Consider the following 19,434-nt stretch of genomic DNA (forward strand, 5'->3'; position numbering starts at 1 on the left):
TTGTGCCAAGAGAATGTTGGGCGTTGAACCGTGACATTGTTCAACACCAAGTTCTTTAACTGGTCAGCCAAGTGGACGGAAATCCGTTGGCACATTAGAAAGCCTTTAATAAGCTTTTGACAAGTAATGTTACTGATATGTTGAAAAAATCGAAAGCACATCTCTCACATCTAAACTTGAATTTCATACTTCCAATTGCTTGAAATGCTTACTCGTTTGCATCTTTCATAGTATGCTTTCTAATGGGGAGCGAACAAGTGGTAGATGGATGGAAGTGCATAGAGAGACTGGATCATAACTTCCAAGTGAAAAACGGGCGGGAATATGTTCATCTACACTAGTGTTTCGATGACTCGCCAGTTCTATATTTGAGCATACATTCTGGTGTAGCTCCTGGATATTATTTTTGGAAGATCTGTTAAATGCCTTTTCCAGGTTATTGGACCTGTGCTAGACCCCATGGGGGTATCTTGAGTACTCTGGAGCTTAGATCCGAGACCTAGATTTAATAACGGGCACACCCTAAATCCATGATGATAGCAAATTGTCGATGTAAGAACCGTAAAATACAAGGCACCATTAACTTCAAATCTATGAAACTCAAATTAAAACAAATTGTCAACCTTTTTCACTTGAAAAAAGGCATCCACACCTTCCCTCTCATTTTCACGGCTAGAGAACCACTCACCATAGATAACCAGCCATCAACATACCAGTTAACATTAACTATAAAATCAGCACGTGACACACAAGTGAGGATGTATTACTGCAAAATCTTGTTTTCTCAGTACGTCGATTAGTCCATTGCTGAAGTTGAAACAATCACTTGTTCGCTTTCAACATACGAGTACAAACAAAGACGGACATTCAATTATAAATTTATCATGACTTGAAAACAGTCAGAATGAAATGCTTAAGTAACAAGTTCTCGCACTCTGCAGATTCATCTGGAGCCGAAGTAACCAAAATCATTTGTTTGTGTTTAGCAAATAAATGAACTCGGAACCCTGACAAGGGATCCCACTACAAAACTTTCAAGAAGAGTTTACTACTTATTTCACACCATATCACTGACTAAAGCACAGAAAGAAGCTTAATGATGATTATAATTCAGATCAACAAGAAGCATTTGTAAGAACCGCCTGCAACGTTCTATTTTTCAACGAATTTCTTCAAATTCTTCAACCAATTCAGGTATTCTCTGCTATCCTTATTTATCATGTACTCGTGCAAGAAATTTGTTGTGCTTCCCTTGATCCCTCGGAGCTCCAGATACTTATGGAACGCTTTCTGTAGATTCTCGTCCAAGTCCCTATACCAACCACAAAGATGAAAAATATGTTCAAACAATGTATTCACAAGAAACACTAAGAAGAACCTGAAAAACAAAAAAGGCTGAAGTCACATACGAAAAATCTGGTCCCTCGTAGGCAAGCTGCTCCTCAGAAGCTTCCTGTTCCTTAACAGACATGCTATCTATGGTGACTTCATCTGGATATGCAGAACAGCAGAACTCCAAACAGGGTCCATCACCTTTGGCGATGTTAACCACCAAAGTGAGGGCAGACTGACCAGGTCTTTCGGTATCAGTGCCATCATCGTCGCCACCATCCCTCTCCTCGCCAGTCACAAGATCAGGCATATGAACTTCCACGGTGATAAGTTCATCATCATATTGTCTTTTTAATGAGATGGTTTGCTCACCAGGATTATCTTGGATTTCAAAAGGAAAATTCTCCGGAACCTCATCTTTCTATCAGAAAGAAAAAAGCAGAAGAATTAGAGAAACGCCTAAAACCACCACGAGATCATTTCACCAAGGCACAAACTTCCATCACTTAAGAAAATGATGATATCAGATGCAGAGATATATACATTACACGCCATACTGTCAAAAGCCGACTACTGTATTTGTTTTACACCAAAACTCTGAAGCAAAAGGGGATCAGCGGACGCCAATTAGAGCAAAATTGCCGCACCAGAGCTATTTCCATAAGGAGTTGCAAGCAACTCCTTACTTTACGTCCTACGCAGGGGGATGACAGTGGGGTTTGCTTCTGGGGAGAATGGTCGAAGCAGTAGAGAGCTCCAGACTGGAGCACTACTGATGATTCAGAACTTCCCTTCTTTCCCTTGCCCATCTGAGCATCACCATTGTGGTTGGCTTTAAAATTAAATAAGGTTAATCGACTAGCACATCACTATTCGGCCAAATCAATTAGTCATACCTGAGTTTTAATCCCTAGATTCAGGAAGCCGCATAACGAGCTACTGATGCCAATATAGATTAATGACCATAAGCACGTAAGAGGAATTTGAAGAATCGATGGTCCTTTTTCTATAGCAAGCAACAAAAACACGTAACAAATTATCTTTAAGCAAAGTGAAACCAAAATGATGAGGAAACCCATCTCAAAAGACAAGGTTTAGGGGTTCGATTCTGCTTATTAGGGCGAAAAAACAAACAAATCTTCCACGAATCATCCATCCACACCCACAGACATTTCAGCAACCAAAGAAAGCAATACAGCAGCAATAGAGAAGGAAAATTTCACAAGATACCAGATCATGATAATCAGACTCCTCGGCACACTTAATCTCCGACTTGATGACTTCAAGTAGACGCGCGTCCTCCCCTTTCGTGGCGGTCGATGAAAAACACGACCAAGAAGAGGGGACTCTTCTGCAAAATTCTTGAGCCAAACGCCTGGAACTCGAAGGAGCAAGGAGAGCAGAGTGGTAGAAGCTTGTCTGCGTCCTCAGAACCCTGAGAGCTAAAGGAACTACGGTGGAAGATGCTCGGCGGAGGATGCTGGCGACCGCCATTGGACGAGGATACGGTTCTCCTGCAACTTTTTCTCTTCGAGAAAAGAAACGAAGAGACACTAGGGTTTTGAACGTCAGCAAGTCACGCCTAAAACGGAGTAAATAAGGGCTTAAGGCGTCAATTCTACCCGCCCTTGGGCGTCGAACTTCACGACGGACGAAGACAGATGAAAAGCCCGCTAGGTTTTAAGGCGTCAAACCTGTGCATATTATTAATGCTTGGAACTTGGAAGGCGTCAGGCCCACGCGACTGCGGACCCATTGTGGCGTCTTAGCCGCAGCCTCTCACACTAAGATTAGGATTTAGGGTTTTAGGCGTCCGGTAATGTTGTAAAAGTCGGTTTACCTCAAAATAAATTGGGAAGTTTAATTTTTTTGTGAACTCTTCGATCCATAACGGCTGAGATGGACCTCATAATTACAATTTGTGAAGGGAACCATGTCAGCCTTCAGTTTCTTAATACCAGGCACTTTTGGATGTATTGTATTTCCTTTGTTTTACTGCACTTGAATTTATTTGTGTATAATCGAAGAGTTTCATTCTTATTTGACAAATTATCAATCTCACTTAATATTCATATTTTCTAAGAATACGAGTATAAGTCTCAATCAGTACTCTGCATAAGTGTGAACAATTATTATTATGTGGACAGTTATCATATGAACAAAATTATTTACAACCCCACAAGCACTACGCCAAGCCATATTTACAAGAAAAGCGGTGATCACCTTTCACCAAAATAAGACATGAATGTTCCTTTTCCTTGGGGAATATGATTTCAGAAGACATATAGTCTGCTCCCGGTATGATCAAAAGCCTCAACAATCTAGACATATGATCGAGAGAGATTGATCCAAGGTGATTCAATCATTGGCGGTTCTTCAACGTCGCTAAAAGGAAAAGGAAAAACAAGGTTGTAAGCTTCCAGCACAAAAGTAAGCCGTAGAAGGGATATTTCAAACTCCATGCAGTACAAATATGCAATAGACCAAGTTAAATCAACCCTGCTCGAACATGTCCTGATGCCATACATGATTCATGGGCGTGGTGGCATGTGATGCAGACCTGCTCCACTGGTTCTAAATTTTTTGCAAGCTAGAAAACCATAAGCCCAGAAACAGTTCTAATTTCAATCTCAATAAAAATAAAAAAAAAATGGTCGATGGAATGTGGAGTGACAACCCGAAAGCCATCCAAATAGATTCATAATAACAATAATAATCAGTTCACCAGCAAACAAGAGGAGTTCATCTCGGAAACCATAAGACGCGGTAAAGAAGCTGCAACGTTTGGGACAATTAAGTCAGATCTCTCCGTCCCATAGCTCCTCCACGCTTTTGTAAGGGCCAAGCTCGTGAACAATAAATTCACCTCGAATTAGCCGCCGCTGCACATGATAAAACATATTAGTCACCGGAAACAATATGGACAAATAACAGCACTTGCACCAAAACTGGGACTATCTGAGACTGCCAAGCGCAACCAAACTTTTCAAGCAGTTAACTCAATGTTTGATTCAAAAGACTGGAAAATTTCAAGGTTAGTCATGGATAAAGTTATGGGTCATGATGGCTAGTGTTTAATAACAAACAAGACTGAGAAGCTCAGGGGATCTGTTGCAGTCTTCAGGAGCATGCAGGGGCAGCTTCATACAGAACGAATTATATGGTGAAAGACCATCCTGCAGTATGAACAAATTTGGATGCATTGCAAATTCAGACCAATAACATATGGTCAGAATGGATGGCTTACTAGGCAATAAATTCAGATAGAGTTTGACATTAAGGTTGCATTTAATAACCTCGGATCTAAAAAGGTATGTTTTGAGAGAGCATGTCTCAATAGCATGGATTTTAAATCCATGCAACATGTTAAAATCCATGAATTTAAGATCGGATTAGGGGGAAAGGTGGTGGGAGTTTCCAACCTTAAATCCATGGATCTGAGACCCACAGTGAAACAAACACAACTTAAGAGTATATAGAACAGCTTTTATACAAGAATGAATGTAGTCAAGATCCAGGAATTGAAGTTAGATTAGATTGTTATATGTTCCTTAGGCGGACCAACAGTATACACTCATCATAGCTGTTATTCTTTCACTGAATGGTCAGGCTCATTGTGGTGGAAAAAATATTTTATGCATGAAAATGGTCCGCAAGCATAACACTGCCAAATGTCATGTGGCAATGTCAAAGGGAGTTTTAGGGATGCAAGTAACTTCTAAAGCTGCAATAGAGCCTTGACAAAGATAAACATTGCCCTATTAAGAAAAGCTAGATGATACAAAGCATTCAACCTTCATCTTCTGTACTAAACTCGACTCATCATTGACTGTTAAATTGCAATAGGCAAGAATACAAACCTGTTCTATTTGGGAGAATTTGGAGAACAAGTCATTTGGGATAGACCAATCCAAAATATCAGAATTTTCCACAATCCTAGCTGCATTGGTGCTTTTAGGAAGTACGCTTTGCCCATTCTGCAGTCCCCATCGTAAAGCAACTTGTCCTGGTGTTTTGCCCAGTTTCTCTGAGACCATATTCAGGATTGGGTGCTTTAAGACATTATTGTCCTTAAGCCATGTCGATCCTGGTGAACCTAGTGGAGAATAAGCCTGCACAAACAAATCATAATATTCAAAACTTAATTCTCTGGTAATAAAACAAAGGCATTACGTTATGAACAAAAATAACATGTAAGGGTTTCCCAACTCACAGATAAGTGAATGCCTTTTTCTTGACAAAAGGCTCGAAGTTTTGTTTGTTGCCATCCAGGATGGCATTCTACTTGGTTTACAGCTGGTGGGATCCTTGCATATGATAGCAATTCCCCCAGTTTCTTTGAAGAAAAATTGCTCACACCAATTGCACGTGCCTTGCCAGAATCATATAATTTCTCCATGGCCTTCCATGTACTAGGAATATGAGAAGCAGAGAAGTTTTTAGGATCCGAAGCGCCAGCAGTCCTTTTGGTCCATAGTGGCCAATGGATCTTCCAGGATGCATAGTGAAAGTTAGATTTAGTATACAATAATAGCACATTTTGTACTAAAGGTGACTTCTGGCACACATTTCTGGTTGTGAAAATTTGATTGACTAGAAACAGAAAAGATATATAATGATCAATAAGGTGCAATTAACAAAGCAAGAGAACGGACATATAAGACTCCATACTCAATGGAAAAATTGTCTAGATATTTGGTGTTTGTACACGTAGGGTTGTATGAAAAATCAGCGCAGACACATCCTAGTCTCAATCAAGCAACATGGACAGGTAAATGTGTAATCACTAAATTGAAACAAGAGATCTACTACATGAGCCCACCATGCATACAGCCCTAGATCTGTATACATGCAAAAAAGAAATGCCAACTGAGGAAATCCTATTTTCAATATAAATCGCATCTTCAAAACTATGTGACATGGGTGCAAATGCAGACACTGGTGCAAAGTGCTTTCAATAAACTTATGCTTAAGGACATGGATATATACATACAAACACACTTATGCACGTGTGTGTGTGTGTGTGTGTACATATATGTGTATAATTATATATATAGAGAGAGATAGAGAGAGGGAGAGAGAGGGCAACCATAAGATTTTAACCAAAAGCAGACATATATTCATTATTTATATATTCAAAAAAAAATTATTAACAAATTTTCCGTGTCAAAGCCATGTCGCACACACCCACACCCTGCACCCATATCCAGCCATGTTTGCTGATGGTGAGACAATGTGCATAGTTTGAAATACATAAGTCGACCAGCTATCAATAGTTCGCTTCAATCGAAGGCACAAACTAACAAAACAAAACATTTCTCTCCATCAAAAGTGCACGAGGTAGTAGAAAATACAATGTTTGCAATGCCTGTGACCCGCAAACGGAACTAAAAGATTCGGTTCAAAAGGACAATTCTGCATGTATAGGGCAAAAGGACCTAATGATGGAGTATCACGTTGTCGGTTCCATGGACTCATGACAGCCCCAGTGCATAGACCAGCCAGCGACTGTCCAGCTGCAAGAAGAAAAGAAACCAACCAAAGACCACATCACTTTCCAAGGGAAAGGGTTGGGCTCGTAAAAGAGAGACTGCAGGACATTTCCCATGGAGACGTACTATGTCAAAGTAACACCCTTTGGTGATCAACTGATCATGTAATCAAATACTAACTAAGGCAAATATTTTATCGTAAACCAGAAAAAGCAAGGCAACTGAAGAACTGATTTTTCCCTTCTAGTGCTTGTCACTTGTTAGGTTTCCCATTCTTTAACAGCCCTGTGACCTTATAGAAGCACATCCAAGTGACTCTGGGCAATTGAGCAGGTAGAATTGAATTCCCTTAAGTTAATTACTTCAGCAAGATGGCATGTAACATGCCAGCATACCGACCATCTGAAAATACCTCTAATACGATGCATAAACAGTTGGCAAACTGGGCAGTTGACTCATAGGTCGTCTGAGTCAACCCAATTGCCCTAATAACTTATGGGCTAGCTTTCATGATTCTGTAGCATGAGTCTAAAATTTTATATCTCAACCTATCAAGCATCAGGATATCCAAATCCATGCCACAAATTTGTCAACTTCAAAAACAATTGTTCAAGCCTTCAAGGTAGAGCATTCCTGTGGTAATCATATTAGACTGAATCAAGAAGCAAACAGAAATGAAGAAAAAGGAACAAGACCGTACTAGGTAAAGGTCAACGTAATCCAGCTGCAAATCTTGTAATGTTTTATCCAGTGCAGCAGGTACATCCTCAGGTGCATGATCGCTATTCCTGTAGAGCGATCCATGTTAAGACTTAAGAGAGGGGATGTTTCCACGGATGATAAGAGAAGCCACTCCAAACAGAAAATCACAAAAGAGCAAACCAAAGTTTGGACGTAATCCACAAATCTTCACGCTTTACAGCACCTTTCTCAATCAGCTTCCTTAAGGCAACCCCAATCTGCACCAAGTCAGATTGTTTCTTTAGTTACATCAAAAATAAAAATGTTCACCGAAATTTCAGATTCATGAAATCATTTGTCAATTTTCGACCAAAAAAAAAGCACCTAACAAAAAATATCACGTGATAATATCACCAAAAAATTTCCCCAATATTTTGAAAATATCACCAATTCCAATTGCTCACAAGAATATAAAAATTATTTTCGCGTTGTTTTTTAGATCGTGTTTAGTATACACTAAAGTTTTTTGTTTCATATAATATTTTAGTAACTATTTTGAATTTTATCAACGCTTTTTGCAAGAAAAATAGTAAAAACTCGTAATTTGATCTTCTTCTCTGTTTATTTTTACAATTTGTGAATTCCCAGAAACTTTCTGGAGAACAACAAAATTTTGTAATTATTACACGATAGTTATATTTCTGACTATGGGAAAAACAATAATAAATTTCGATTAATTTCGTGTCATGTATCGCAGATGTTTAATATATGTTGAAAATCTTGCAATTGCAATGTAAATAAACAAAAAAAAGGATGTACATTGTAATATTTTCATAATATCGAAAAGTTTTTAAAATATCACATCATATCGCTACATCCTTGCAATATGAATTATGATTACTATGACATTTACAGTTTACGATTATTTACGACGTTGTCAGTTTTGAACATCATAATTATATGTTTCCCTAGTCTAAAGGAATCGAAAAATAAAAAATAACATTGTTGACTGGTCCGTTTCCGCAATTTAATATTCAACTACAAACATCGAAGATTATTTTTAACATTCGCTAAATAAGAGGAAAGCTATCTGAAATTGGAATAACTGCATTTGTTTAATTAGAATATCCCCTAGACATGTCTCATGCTGATTAACCACATTAAATTCTAGAAGGTGCAAAACTCCTTTCTGATAATTTGTTTGGCCGTAGGAAGAGTAAGAAAAGTAGTTATGCTGGGGAAAGAGACGCAAGAGAGGTATGGGTAATTCGAAGCGTCCAACCAGTGGCCAGCACCTCTTTCTCGTTGTTGTAGATTCGGGCACAATCAATATGTCTATATCCACCCTGAAACAAGGCCACAAGTAGTTGTCAGTCGCAAAACACCCCATGGTCCTAATTGCCAACTGTTCTACACTGGAAGAAACAAGCACATAAACAGAAAATAAAATCAGCACGTACCGATAGATATGCCATGATAGCTTGCTACTTAATTTTATATTTTTAACACGGCTTAATACAGTAATATCTCAAGAAGAGAAAGGGATTTCAGTATCTGCTCTAAAAACCACAAGCATATAGATTACAGGAACTTCAACATTCTTATACGTTCCAATATTTCATAAACATCAGAAGTTGAATGCTAAGAGCAATAGTCAACACAATGATAGTTTAATACTTTTTTTTTCTACAAAAAGGAAATATCATGGTTTCACTGTTCTACCTTCTCTACAATATGTTCAATTTTCTCAGGATAACTTCATGAGGGCAGTTTCATTTATTACTTGTTGCGCCTTTTGTTCCCTTGTTTACATTTTTTGGCAGGATATTTCTGATAAAAGGGAGATAATGGAACTTTTAACTTGTTTGAAAATTCAGGATTCATAAAGACGTTCTTGCTGTGACATTTATTTTCATCATAAAGCATCAGACTACAGACAGCTAAGCGTGAAAAAAACAATTAGTCCAGAAACAAACCCTTGAAATTTTTTCAAGTCATTTAATCGTCTATTTAAAGGTTGCACCTACATGGCCGGCCCAGTTCTCAAGGTAAGGCAGAGTTTTACACCTTAGACTTGAGTATTCAGTAGAGTTGTTGATCCATGTGGCATCATATAAGTTCTTTCTGAAGGAAAAAAGATGGGTTCTCAGCTGCTACCGATGTACATTGTCTTTCCTTCACATAGATTATAGATATGCCAAAAGAAATGGCACTTATTCGCAACCCAGGAAAAGTGGTGATAATTTTGGTGCAAATCATCAGCTTGGTGACTTAATGCAAACAACGAGAAGTACCATGATTTTATTTTATTTTCTTTTTTCCTTTCCAACTTATAACTCGTCAATCAACTAGCATTTTGTTGATGAATGATTCTGACGTATAAAGTGGAAAGCTAACTTGAACAGGGACATCAAGTGATGAATCATATTCCTGAAACGCATGAAAGATTAGGGGAAAAATAAAAGAACTTACCTTGACAGCAACTTCCACAGCGTTGCCGACGAGTCCAGGCTCGGATTGCCACGTTCCGAGGCCGATCGACGGCATTTTCGCTCCAGTATTCAATTCAACGAAGAGAGGACCATCGCTGTTCCCTTCCGCCATCTAAGAAACCTAAAACGCGCCAAATATCCAGCAAAAGCCCTCAATTATCCGCGCAAAGAAAAAAACAGAAACTAGGCATACAGAAGCGCATAATCCAGCAGTGTAGTAGTCGATCATCATTTTTCACGTCAAGCGGAAATGATTCATCCGATAATTTTTTCTTCCTCTCAAGAAGAACGGGATCGAAATAAGATTCGATAAATTTGTCCATACCGGAACAGGACGAGTGTTTCTTTGATCGAAATAAGTCGCCAAAATGAAGGGAGAAGACGAAGAGAAGAGAGGAGTGGCAGAAAGCAAATGAGTGCCGACAGTGGGCGCCTCCGAAATCCAAACCTCTCGATTCTGCTCTCCTCTCCACCTTCTTCCGTCAGCAGCGCCGAAGCTTCTAGAATTTAGTTTCACGTTTTCCTATTTCTTACCTCCATCATTGTCGCGTTTCGCGCGTAAGACATTGCTTTCTCCTTATTTTCTGTTTTCTTTTTTCGCGCGCGAAGTTCCAGGCAATTGGCTAAGCTTACTGGGAATTTACGTTTTACATCCTATGATTTTAATACAATTTCATAAAACGACTCCGAGTTTTTGGCTTTCACCGTATGGTTCAAACGACGCGACTCTGGCTGGCCCACTTTCTGGGTTTGCGAAGTATAATTGGGGTGCATGTCTTAACTATAGCCATCTTTTATATCATACCCTCCTTTAATTCTTTTGGGCGGCATTTGGCTTTGAATTTTGAGTTTAAAATTAAAATTTTACAAACAAAATTTAGCCCCGAATTTTAATGTGAATGAAAATTCTAATTCTAGTTTTATTTGATAAAACATAATCAAACATGAATTAAAATTCTATAATTGATGAATTAAAACCATTATAACGTGTTTTAACGAAAGATTATTTTTTCTTTCTAAATTTTGAAATCAGAATTCCACCTCTTAAGATAGAATAACAATTTTAAAATTTAAAATTTTGATTTAATAACGAGCCTAATTCTGAAACCAATTTTTTTTTCATAACGCAATTCACATTTTATAAAAAAAATAAGAATTTTTATTATAGAATTCCACAATTGTAGCCTCATCAAATTTCCTTTTAAAGAAACTTTTGATTCGCTTGGAATCAATGAAACTATAAAATGATAATTCTCATGTTTTAAATTAGAGAATTGTGTTATTAGACAAACAATATTGATTCCATAATTATAGGCATGTTTTAGAACCAAAACTATGTAATTATCTCATCAAAGAGGATGAAATTGTGATTCTAGAATTCTGGATTTTTTTTATCCTTTTGTTTTAGGCACAAGACATGAAGGCTTTAATTCTTTAATTCTAAAATTTTAATTTAACTTTTTAACGAACAAGTTATTTTAAATTATATAATCAAATTTCCATACTATTAAGCACAAAGAAAACTATAACTGAAATTTTCATTCCAATTTCAATTTCAGTTAGAAATTTTGATTTCAAAAGAAAAATTTTATGACATCAAAAGTTCAATGCACTTTTTGGTAAACCTTTCACAAAAAAGTTCTAATTCTAAAAAAAATTAGTGGTTGCCTATGAATTAAGGGCATTTGATATATGAAGGCCGGATTTCTTTTCAAACCTATTGTTCCGTGTGCAAGAACCATCGATACTTAATGAAGATGAATTTCATTAATCCATTTACAGGAAACATCCGCATAGTTATTCATGTATACCCAAAACAACAAAGGATGGCATAATATATAAAGGTCCTCACAACCGGCAAAGACATCTATCTAACCAAAGGCCAAGGACGTTATGGACATCATTTTTCCTTTATTTAGGTACTTTAGGGTAATATGTAGAATGAGGAGACTTTTTTTGATCGCCCACTATAAGCCGGTTGACTGCATGATCAGTGATCGGTTCTTGGACCTTCACAGAATTAAATTTCACAGGAAATGTCATCAGGAGCTTTATTCATTCAAACGACGGCATAACACTCCAACAACCATTTAATACAAGTTCAGTTTATCAAGATGTATGGAAATTTTATTACAAAGACAGGAAAATTCAATAAATTTTGCAGCAAATTTTTCACTACCTCCTCATACCTCACCATCCCACAGTTCCTCCAGACTTTTGTAGGGACCGTTTTCATGGACAAGGAATTCAGCTCGCAACTGCCGCCTCTGCCCATGATTAAAAACAGAACAATTAGTAAATTCGACATTATGAATAATGAAGAACTAGTTGATGCCAACAAGAGCTCGGTCCACCCATGAAGGATTGAAGAGTGCTGAACCTATGAATTTGTGCACTATTTGGGTGGTTGGAGACAACCACAATTTCAAGCAAACTACCTTTAATATAGTGTTCGATCGGAAAAACGTATTGTTCTTCTTGGAAACAGATGTCCCAAGAACGCTATGTTCTTGTTCAACTGAACATAGTTTGATCACGTCCGGCGGCTTGACTAGGACTTAAGAATAACATCCATAATACAACACTGTATTTTCTAGGAGACTAGGACCAGAACACGGTCTAAGAACATGTATTTGAAGAACACAATGTCCTTTTAGCAAATGCCCTCTAAGCTTCAACACTGTTGACCATGGAAAAAGCATATATAAATTAGTTACCAAGCAGGGTTTTGGGTTGTTGGTCATGAATACCACTATACCAAATACCAGGTACTTAATCACGCAAGTCAAACAAAGAAATTGGTAGGATCTTCTCCAGAATGTTACAATACCAGTAACAATATAAAATTTCTGATGGACATGCATTGATAAATCAGACATTAATATATGCTCATGATGGCAGTTCTGATGCACGTTAACCGGTCTATGGTTGGCAGGGCAGATAATATTCCACCAAACACGCAATCAGATATAATACAATGATGAACATACAAAAAAAAAAAATTGTGTTTTATACACTATCATAGACAAAAAAAAAAAATCAGCAGAAGCAATGATCAGCAGCGAGAATATAACTACATGGGCATTCTACATCATAACAGACAGATGAAAAGCAAGTGGTACGATTGCTTCTAGCTTCTAAAATTATCTTGTCAAATATAGAACATAGAAAAAACTAAGAAAATTTGATGTAAAGTGCTTCTTTTTTCCCAAGTTCCATTGAAAGTTTGAAACTCAGCCAGCTATGGGCCCCAAATCATATAAGAAAGCTAACCTGTTCGATTTCGGAGAACTTGCAGAACAAGTCATCTGGAATAGACCAACCGAAAATGTCCAAATTTTCCTTAATCCTAGCTTCTTTAGTGCTTTTAGGAAGGACGCTTTGTCCGTTCTGTATTCCCCACCTTAAGGCCACTTGTCCAGGAGACTTGCCCAATTTCTCTGCAACCATAGTGAGGATCGGGTGCTTCAAGATGTTACTGTTCATCCATGTTGTCCCCGGTGATCCCAATGGAGAATAGGCCTACATAAACAAACAATAATACTTAAAAATGAGTGCCAGTGCACATGACAATAAGGAAGCAGGCCAAACGAGCTATTGTAGATATTTTCCAACTTACAGAGAAGTGAACACCGTTTGCCTGGCAGACTGCTCGAAGTTTCGCTTGTTGCCATCCAGGATGGCATTCAACTTGGTCGACAGCGGGGTGGATCCTCGCATATGACAGTAAATCTTCAAGTTTCTTTGAAGAAAAATTGCTCACACCAATAGCACGTGCCTTGCCAGAATCATACAAAGCCTCCATAGCCTTCCAGGTGCTAGGAATATGAGAGGCAGAGAGGCTTCCAGGATCAGCGCCAGCAGTTTTCTTCCACAGTGGCCAATGGATCTTCCAGGGTGAAGAAAAAGCAACTTATTCCAGCATATGACCGTGACAAATTTTTGCACTAAGCAGAATGTTTATATGCTATTGTTGATTTTTTGTGACGATTTTGAAATTTTGGGGTGAAAATTGTACGTGAAGGATATAAAAAGCTTGTATTAGTTGAAACCAAATACAAGAAGAAAACAATGCATTCACTGGCTCACTAGATGGATCATTGGCTAATTTAGTGGTGCACTTTCTTACCATCGTAGAAGGGCTAAACGAAGAAACATTCTAGTCTCACACGACAGACGTCGACTGGCAAATACGTGATCACCAAATGTGACCGAGAGATGCCAATCCCGTGAGAGCTGTGTCTACAATTCTTGTTATACATGCATATCGTCAAGCGTCCACTTCTTATGCAAAAAGGAATTAGAACGTAATATCACTATTCACTATCCCTTCCATCAACAAGGTTGATATTTTTATTTAAAGTCAACTGGCAAAAGCTGAAGCCAAGTCCTCATTTGTCAGTTGATAGTAAATTGAGGCCCATATTGGAGAAATCGGAAGTGCGAGAACTTACAAAATTGAAACTATGAGCAAGGTCTCCTAAATGATAGTTTTGTAAATGATTGTAATTTCTGGCTTCTTAAGGGTTACAGAGTCAACCTGTTGACTCCTACCCAAGCAACGGCCTACTCTAGGCCAGATCATATATGCGAACTACGTAACGTATTGCACCTTGATGCAGAGGAAGACCAGTAGCAGACCTTTGCAAGTTGAAAAGGATGAAATAAAGGGAACAGAAAGTGTACAAGATAAAGGTCGACGTAGTCTAGCTGCAAGTCCTTCAGCGTCTTTTCCAGAGCCACCGGTACGTCCTCGGGTGCATGATCTGTATTCCTGTAGGGCCAGCCACGTCAAGAATCTGACAGATAAAATGCTCAAGCAGATGACAAAAGAAGCAATTCCAAATGGAAAACAATAATAAAACCAACCAAAGTTTTGAGGTAATCCACAAATCTTCACGCTTTACTACTCCTTCATCAAACAGCTTCTTCAGGGCAACCCCGATCTGCACCCAATTACAGGGCTATTTTATTTGTATCAAGAACTAAATTTTGTCAATAAAAGCTCAAGCCTATGAAGTGATATGTCAGTTCTTGTTCAAATGATATATCAGTTTATTAATCTAAAGTGATTTCAGATGTGTCCCTTACATGTTGAAAGTACTGCAACCCAAACACAAAAAGAGAATACTCAAGATGATAAAGGTCGATGAGTATGATATGCCCGCAATGTTAATTTAAAAGGTTTATTGCAATCGTACCACAGATTGGAATATAGTCTGTTTTTAAGTGTCTTCTTTATTCAAATCATGATTCCCCGCCAGTCTAAACGGAAATGATCATTAAATAAGAAGGCCGTTCACATATGGATTAATATGAACAGTTTTTAAATTTTTAGACTACAAGGCAACTTAATTTTTCCTGCCGAGGAAGAAAGTAACTTCAACTACCCGGCCGGAATGGCAATTATACTCAAGATGATAAAGGTCGATGAGTATGATATGCCCGCAATGTTAATTTAAAAGGTCAACATTATTGCATTAGTACCACAATTTGGAATATGATCTGTTTGTTTCTTCTTTATTCAAATCATGATTCCCCGCCAGTCTAAAAGGAAATGATCATTAAATAAGAACGCCGCTCACATGTGGATTAATATGAACAGTTTTTAAAGTTTTAGACTACAAGGTAACTTAATTTTTCATGCCAACAAAAAGGTAACTTTAACTACCCGGCTGGAATGGCAATTGTTATGCCGTATCCATCAAACAAGAAGCATCTCTCCGCTAAAGGTGGGCGTCGGGCCGAGTGGGCTGGCCCGGCCTGGCCTGGGCCAGCATTTTTCTGGGACCGGGCTCGGGCCTGATAGGCCGACCCGTTTAAGTTAAAAAAAATATATATTTTTTAATTTTTTATTTTAATAATATATATTTATTATTAATAAATATATTTTATATTAAAAAATTGTTTTATAATTAAAAAATTATTTTTTATTTTTAAACGGGGGAGCCCGACTGGGTTGCCCGGCCCGGCCCGGACCCTACCTCTCCGCCATGTGGCCTGGATCTCTTGCAGATTGAACTTTTATGGAATGTAAACTTCCTCATTGTCAATTTAGTCGGCTAAAAAGAAAAGGTGGTTATGTTGCGATATCGATGTTGTTGGTGGTTGGAAGTGAGTAGCGACGACGGTGCGGGTGAGAAAGACGGATCAAGCATATATGAATCAGTAGTCCGAACCTCATTCTCGTTCTCATAGAGTCGAGCACAATCGATATGCCTGTATCCAGCCTGCAACAACATGAAAGAAATTGTTAGGATAAAAGCTATATAGTCCTTTTGTTAAGTTCGACCAAACTAGAAAACATAAGCTGGTTGAAAGAAACAGATTTAGAACATAGAAATAGGGATGCGGGACGCCAATGTACAACTGTTGCATAACTGCATTAGTTTCTTTCTCCATGCCACACCAATTTCTTGATGTGATTTGTCAATGTTGAACATAGTACTGGATCTCAAGAAGATAAACGATCAACGGCGCTTGCAAGCAGGAACTTTGACCCTACTTTTCTTTCATGGTATTTCCTCTAATTTTGACCCTAATTTTGATCAACGGTTCTTATCTTTCTAATTTCATTTTAGAATTTTTAGAAACCCATAAGAAGGTGCTTATAACGGAGCTCAAGTTAGGATCCCGGAGCATACCGACGAGCTCAATTTTCTTTCTACATGAAACATCGCAAGCCACAGGGATCAAATAACCATAGGCTATCTCATGAAAATAAAATATCGTGATTTTTCACCAGTTTACTGCTCGACTTAATAAAGCGGCTATCATGTTGTGTCACTAACACGAGCAATCGTGCTCCCACCCTTTAACCAGAAGGGGATTTTATGGGGCATCGTTTTAGGGCCACCCAGAGCTGTTGCATATTAAATTTCGACCGGAGATAGGAAATATGGTCCCATTTTTTCAACATTACCTGTAACTTCTTATCCACTCAAAAAGGACGTTTAGAATAAAGTGCTCTTGCCCTCTTGGAATAATGTTCTAAATCACTACATTTCTGTTTGAAAAACATTGCGCTATTATTGTCAAGCGTTCAACTTTTGAATGGAAAAAAATACTATTTTGTGATTGCATCATGTTTCTTACAGCAAGCGCAAGGTACATTTGAAACAAGTGTTCACACAATGTTCTTAAGTGAAGACTCTGTTCCAGAAACAGTAAGTTTTATCCAGAAATCAAACACCTCTAAACTTTAAATAACAGAAAATGGCCAGAAGAAAAGACCATTGTCCGAAATGGACAAAATCAAACTCTCAAAACGCAAGTAACACCCTCACTATTTTTGCTAAGACCATATAGCTCGCCTTCTCTACAAGACGGTCGATCGCGTAACGGAATCGCCGAAGTTAAAGGTGTCTTTAGTCCAAACGAGGGTAAATTTCAGTTCCCTACTTCAAAAGTCACTCTAGTGACGTCTTATTGAACTCCTTTGATTGTGACTACTACTTTTTGATAAAAAAATTCAGAATATCATGGAAAAGGGTCAAATTGAAAGATCAAGAAATTAAAATAACGAAGCTTCTAAAAAGTAGAAACAGAACTTCAAAAAAGTAGACAAAAATTACAGGAAAAAGCAGACGAATAAAATGAACTAAAGTTTACCTTGACAGCAATTTCCACCGCGTTGCCGACGAGTCCGGGCTCGGATTGCCACGTTCCGAGGCCGATCGACGGCATTTTCGCTCCGGTGTTCAACTCAAAGTAGACAACCCCATTGACGTTTTCCTCCGCCATCTACAAACCCCTTGCGCACGACAAGATCCAATCAGAATTCTCACTTCTAGCTAGAAACCCAAATCCAGTGAGTCAAAAAAACTCGCACAAGAAAAAAGGCCACAATCTCACATGCGATCTTCCTTTTATGTCGAAAATTTCCATGCGATCACAACAGAATACAGAAATCGAAATAACATCGAATTTGCTCTTTCCGTTACAAAATATACGTCCAGAAAGATGATAAAACGAACAAAAAGAGGAAAAAACAGAGAGAAAAGAAGATCGGCATTACTCTTCAAACCGGGAATGTAGGGCAGGTGCTCGGATCAAGACGGGCGACCAGAATGGAAGGAAGAATCACGAAAGCGATGAGCGGAGAAGCGCCGACAAGAGGAGATGAAATAGCAATAGTCGACGACGACGACTTCGAAATCAAGTTGCTTCACCTTCGTTCTCCTCCACTCCTTTTGGAGCTTCCGACGACCACATTAAAGCTGCAGTCCTTTTTACGTTTTCCTTCTCCCAAATTTTCGTTTTGCTTCGTTTTCAAATTTAGTCACCAACTTGTTCACAATTGACGCATGAGTCTATTTTTTTATTCTGATCGTCAAATCCGTCGTTGATATTTGTAAGGAAAAAAAAAATATATCATCCCTTCGTTGCTTTACATTAATAGAAAATGACATACGGTTGAAAAGATGAACGCACCACAACTCTTAGTGGTACCAATGATCCAGTCTTTCACTCATACTTAAGCACCCGAAAGAATATGCATTTGTGAGAATTGGGAGTATAAAAAAAAAAGAGAGAAATCCACGTCCTAATAACATTGTTATTTTATGCGCCCTGTGGGTATTGATATTAAAAAAAAAAAGAAAGAAAGAAAGAAAACAACACTAATTTATTTCGTTAACAAAAAGTGTATATATAATTGAATGGTATTTTTGACTATCAACATGAGCGCTGCCAAATTCATCATAATAAATGATTGATAGGAAAAACGATGGTAATCTAGATAGTAAGAGCCAACGCCATTCACCTATACCTTATTTTCTCGAAGCGTTCAACTATATATACTCAATAAGAGTAAACAACGGTAGAAAACAGGGAATGCTCCGGTTTCATTAAATTTGACAACATTTTAGTAGGGGTGAAGAAAGAGCTCGTTAAAGTTCTGCTAGTCAACCAATTCGAGCTGAGTCATTTGCTTAACGAGTCTATTTGATTCATTCAAATAATCGAGTTGAGTTCGAATTCAACACGTAATTATCGAGTCGAGCTTGAGCCTTAATCGAGTTTGTCGATCCTTAATCAAGTCGATATATTCAAACAAGTTTACGAGTTTGTTGAACCTTAATCGAGTTGAATTCGAACTCAACACCTAACGATGAATACCAATTCTATGTAAACGAGTTTGTTAAACCTTAGTTGAGTCGGACTTGAAGTCAACACGTAATTGTCGAGTCGAGTTCGAGCTGCTTTGGTCTAGCGATTCTCAAGCTCGAGTTGAGTCGAGCTCTAAGCTTCATTAGTTGAGCCGGGCTCGAGTTGACTGAACTTGTGATCGACTTCGCTCTTATTCACCTCTCTACATTAGGTGATCACATTAAGGTAAACAGATGGAAAAGATAGATAGAATTTATTGTCTTTTAAAAAGCAAAAGTTAGTGAGAGAGAGGGAGAGAGAGAGGAGAGGGACCAAAACTTTGCAAG

General features: G+C 38.2%; 3 protein-coding genes across 8 annotated transcripts; all 3 read right to left on the reverse strand.

The window, feature by feature from the left end:
- Positions 1-848: 848 nt before the first annotated feature.
- LOC116254324 (uncharacterized protein At2g39795, mitochondrial-like) lies at positions 849-2,997 on the reverse strand. Its single transcript, XM_031629660.2, has 3 exons — positions 2,563-2,997; positions 1,410-1,753; positions 849-1,312 (listed from the first exon to the last, which is right to left on the reverse strand). Exons 1-3 carry the CDS (start codon positions 2,824-2,826, stop codon positions 1,153-1,155), a joined length of 768 nt encoding a protein of 255 aa, XP_031485520.1. The 5' UTR covers positions 2,827-2,997; the 3' UTR covers positions 849-1,152.
- Positions 2,998-3,448: 451 nt separating this feature from the next.
- LOC116254323 (NADPH-dependent aldo-keto reductase, chloroplastic-like) lies at positions 3,449-10,574 on the reverse strand. 5 transcript variants are annotated; one of them, XR_004172682.2, is made up of 9 exons: positions 10,323-10,525; positions 9,978-10,118; positions 8,801-8,851; positions 7,707-7,783; positions 7,525-7,612; positions 5,546-5,821; positions 5,193-5,444; positions 4,058-4,214; positions 3,449-3,717 (listed from the first exon to the last, which is right to left on the reverse strand). XR_004172682.2 is itself a non-coding variant. In XM_031629658.2 (8 exons), the coding sequence occupies exons 2-8, from the start codon at positions 10,107-10,109 to the stop codon at positions 4,131-4,133; spliced, it is 960 nt and encodes a 319-aa protein (XP_031485518.1). In that variant the 5' UTR covers positions 10,110-10,118; positions 10,446-10,574; the 3' UTR covers positions 3,449-4,130. The 5 variants fall into 5 exon arrangements, 3 of the variants coding, with proteins under 3 accessions (XP_031485518.1, XP_031485519.1, XP_031485516.1); XR_004172681.2 differs by having other exon boundaries at positions 3,859-4,214; XM_031629658.2 differs by having other exon boundaries at positions 3,449-4,214; positions 10,446-10,574.
- A 1,448-nt stretch (positions 10,575-12,022) lies between these two features.
- LOC116255002 (NADPH-dependent aldo-keto reductase, chloroplastic-like) lies at positions 12,023-18,208 on the reverse strand. Of its 2 annotated transcripts, none has more exons than XM_031630692.2 (8): positions 18,015-18,208; positions 17,609-17,740; positions 16,177-16,227; positions 14,867-14,943; positions 14,684-14,771; positions 13,617-13,886; positions 13,271-13,519; positions 12,023-12,264 (listed from the first exon to the last, which is right to left on the reverse strand). In XM_031630692.2, the coding sequence occupies exons 2-8, from the start codon at positions 17,738-17,740 to the stop codon at positions 12,181-12,183; spliced, it is 951 nt and encodes a 316-aa protein (XP_031486552.1). In that variant the 5' UTR covers positions 18,015-18,208; the 3' UTR covers positions 12,023-12,180. The 2 variants fall into 2 exon arrangements, with proteins under 2 accessions (XP_031486552.1, XP_031486551.1); XM_031630691.2 differs by having other exon boundaries at positions 17,609-17,750.
- Between the last annotated feature and the right edge of the window lie 1,226 nt (positions 18,209-19,434).

This window comes from Nymphaea colorata, chromosome 5 (assembly GCF_008831285.2).
Source record: "Nymphaea colorata isolate Beijing-Zhang1983 chromosome 5, ASM883128v2, whole genome shotgun sequence".
NCBI lineage: Eukaryota > Viridiplantae > Streptophyta > Magnoliopsida > Nymphaeales > Nymphaeaceae > Nymphaea > Nymphaea colorata.

Bases quoted from the DNA above. Each gene is read 5' to 3' on its own strand.
- LOC116254323 (XM_031629658.2), bottom strand. From the start codon at position 10,109: ATGGCGGAAGGGAACAGCGATGGTCCTCTCTTCGTTGAATTGAATACT. The intron at 8,852-9,977 runs GTAAGTTCTTTT...GCCTTGTTTCAG, and splicing joins CTGTGGAAGTTGCTGTCAAG to GGTGGATATAGACATATTGA. The intron at 4,215-5,192 runs GTTTGTATTCTT...TATCATGTGCAG, and splicing joins AATTCTCCCAAATAGAACAG to CGGCGGCTAATTCGAGGTGA.
- LOC116254324 (XM_031629660.2), bottom strand. From the start codon at position 2,826: ATGGCGGTCGCCAGCATCCTCCGCCGAGCATCTTCCACCGTAGTTCCT. The intron at 1,754-2,562 runs GTATCTTGTGAA...TCTTTCTGATAG, and splicing joins AGTCTGATTATCATGATCTG to AAAGATGAGGTTCCGGAGAA. The intron at 1,313-1,409 runs GTATGTGACTTC...TGGTTGGTATAG, and splicing joins TACGAGGGACCAGATTTTTC to GGACTTGGACGAGAATCTAC.
- LOC116255002 (XM_031630692.2), bottom strand. From the start codon at position 17,740: ATGGCGGAGGAAAACGTCAATGGGGTTGTCTACTTTGAGTTGAACACC. The intron at 14,772-14,866 runs GTTGGTTTTATT...CTGGCCCTACAG, and splicing joins TGGATTACCTCAAAACTTTG to GAATACAGATCATGCACCCG. The intron at 12,265-13,270 runs GTTAGCTTTCTT...AATCATGGGCAG, and splicing joins AGTTCTCCGAAATCGAACAG to AGGCGGCAGTTGCGAGCTGA.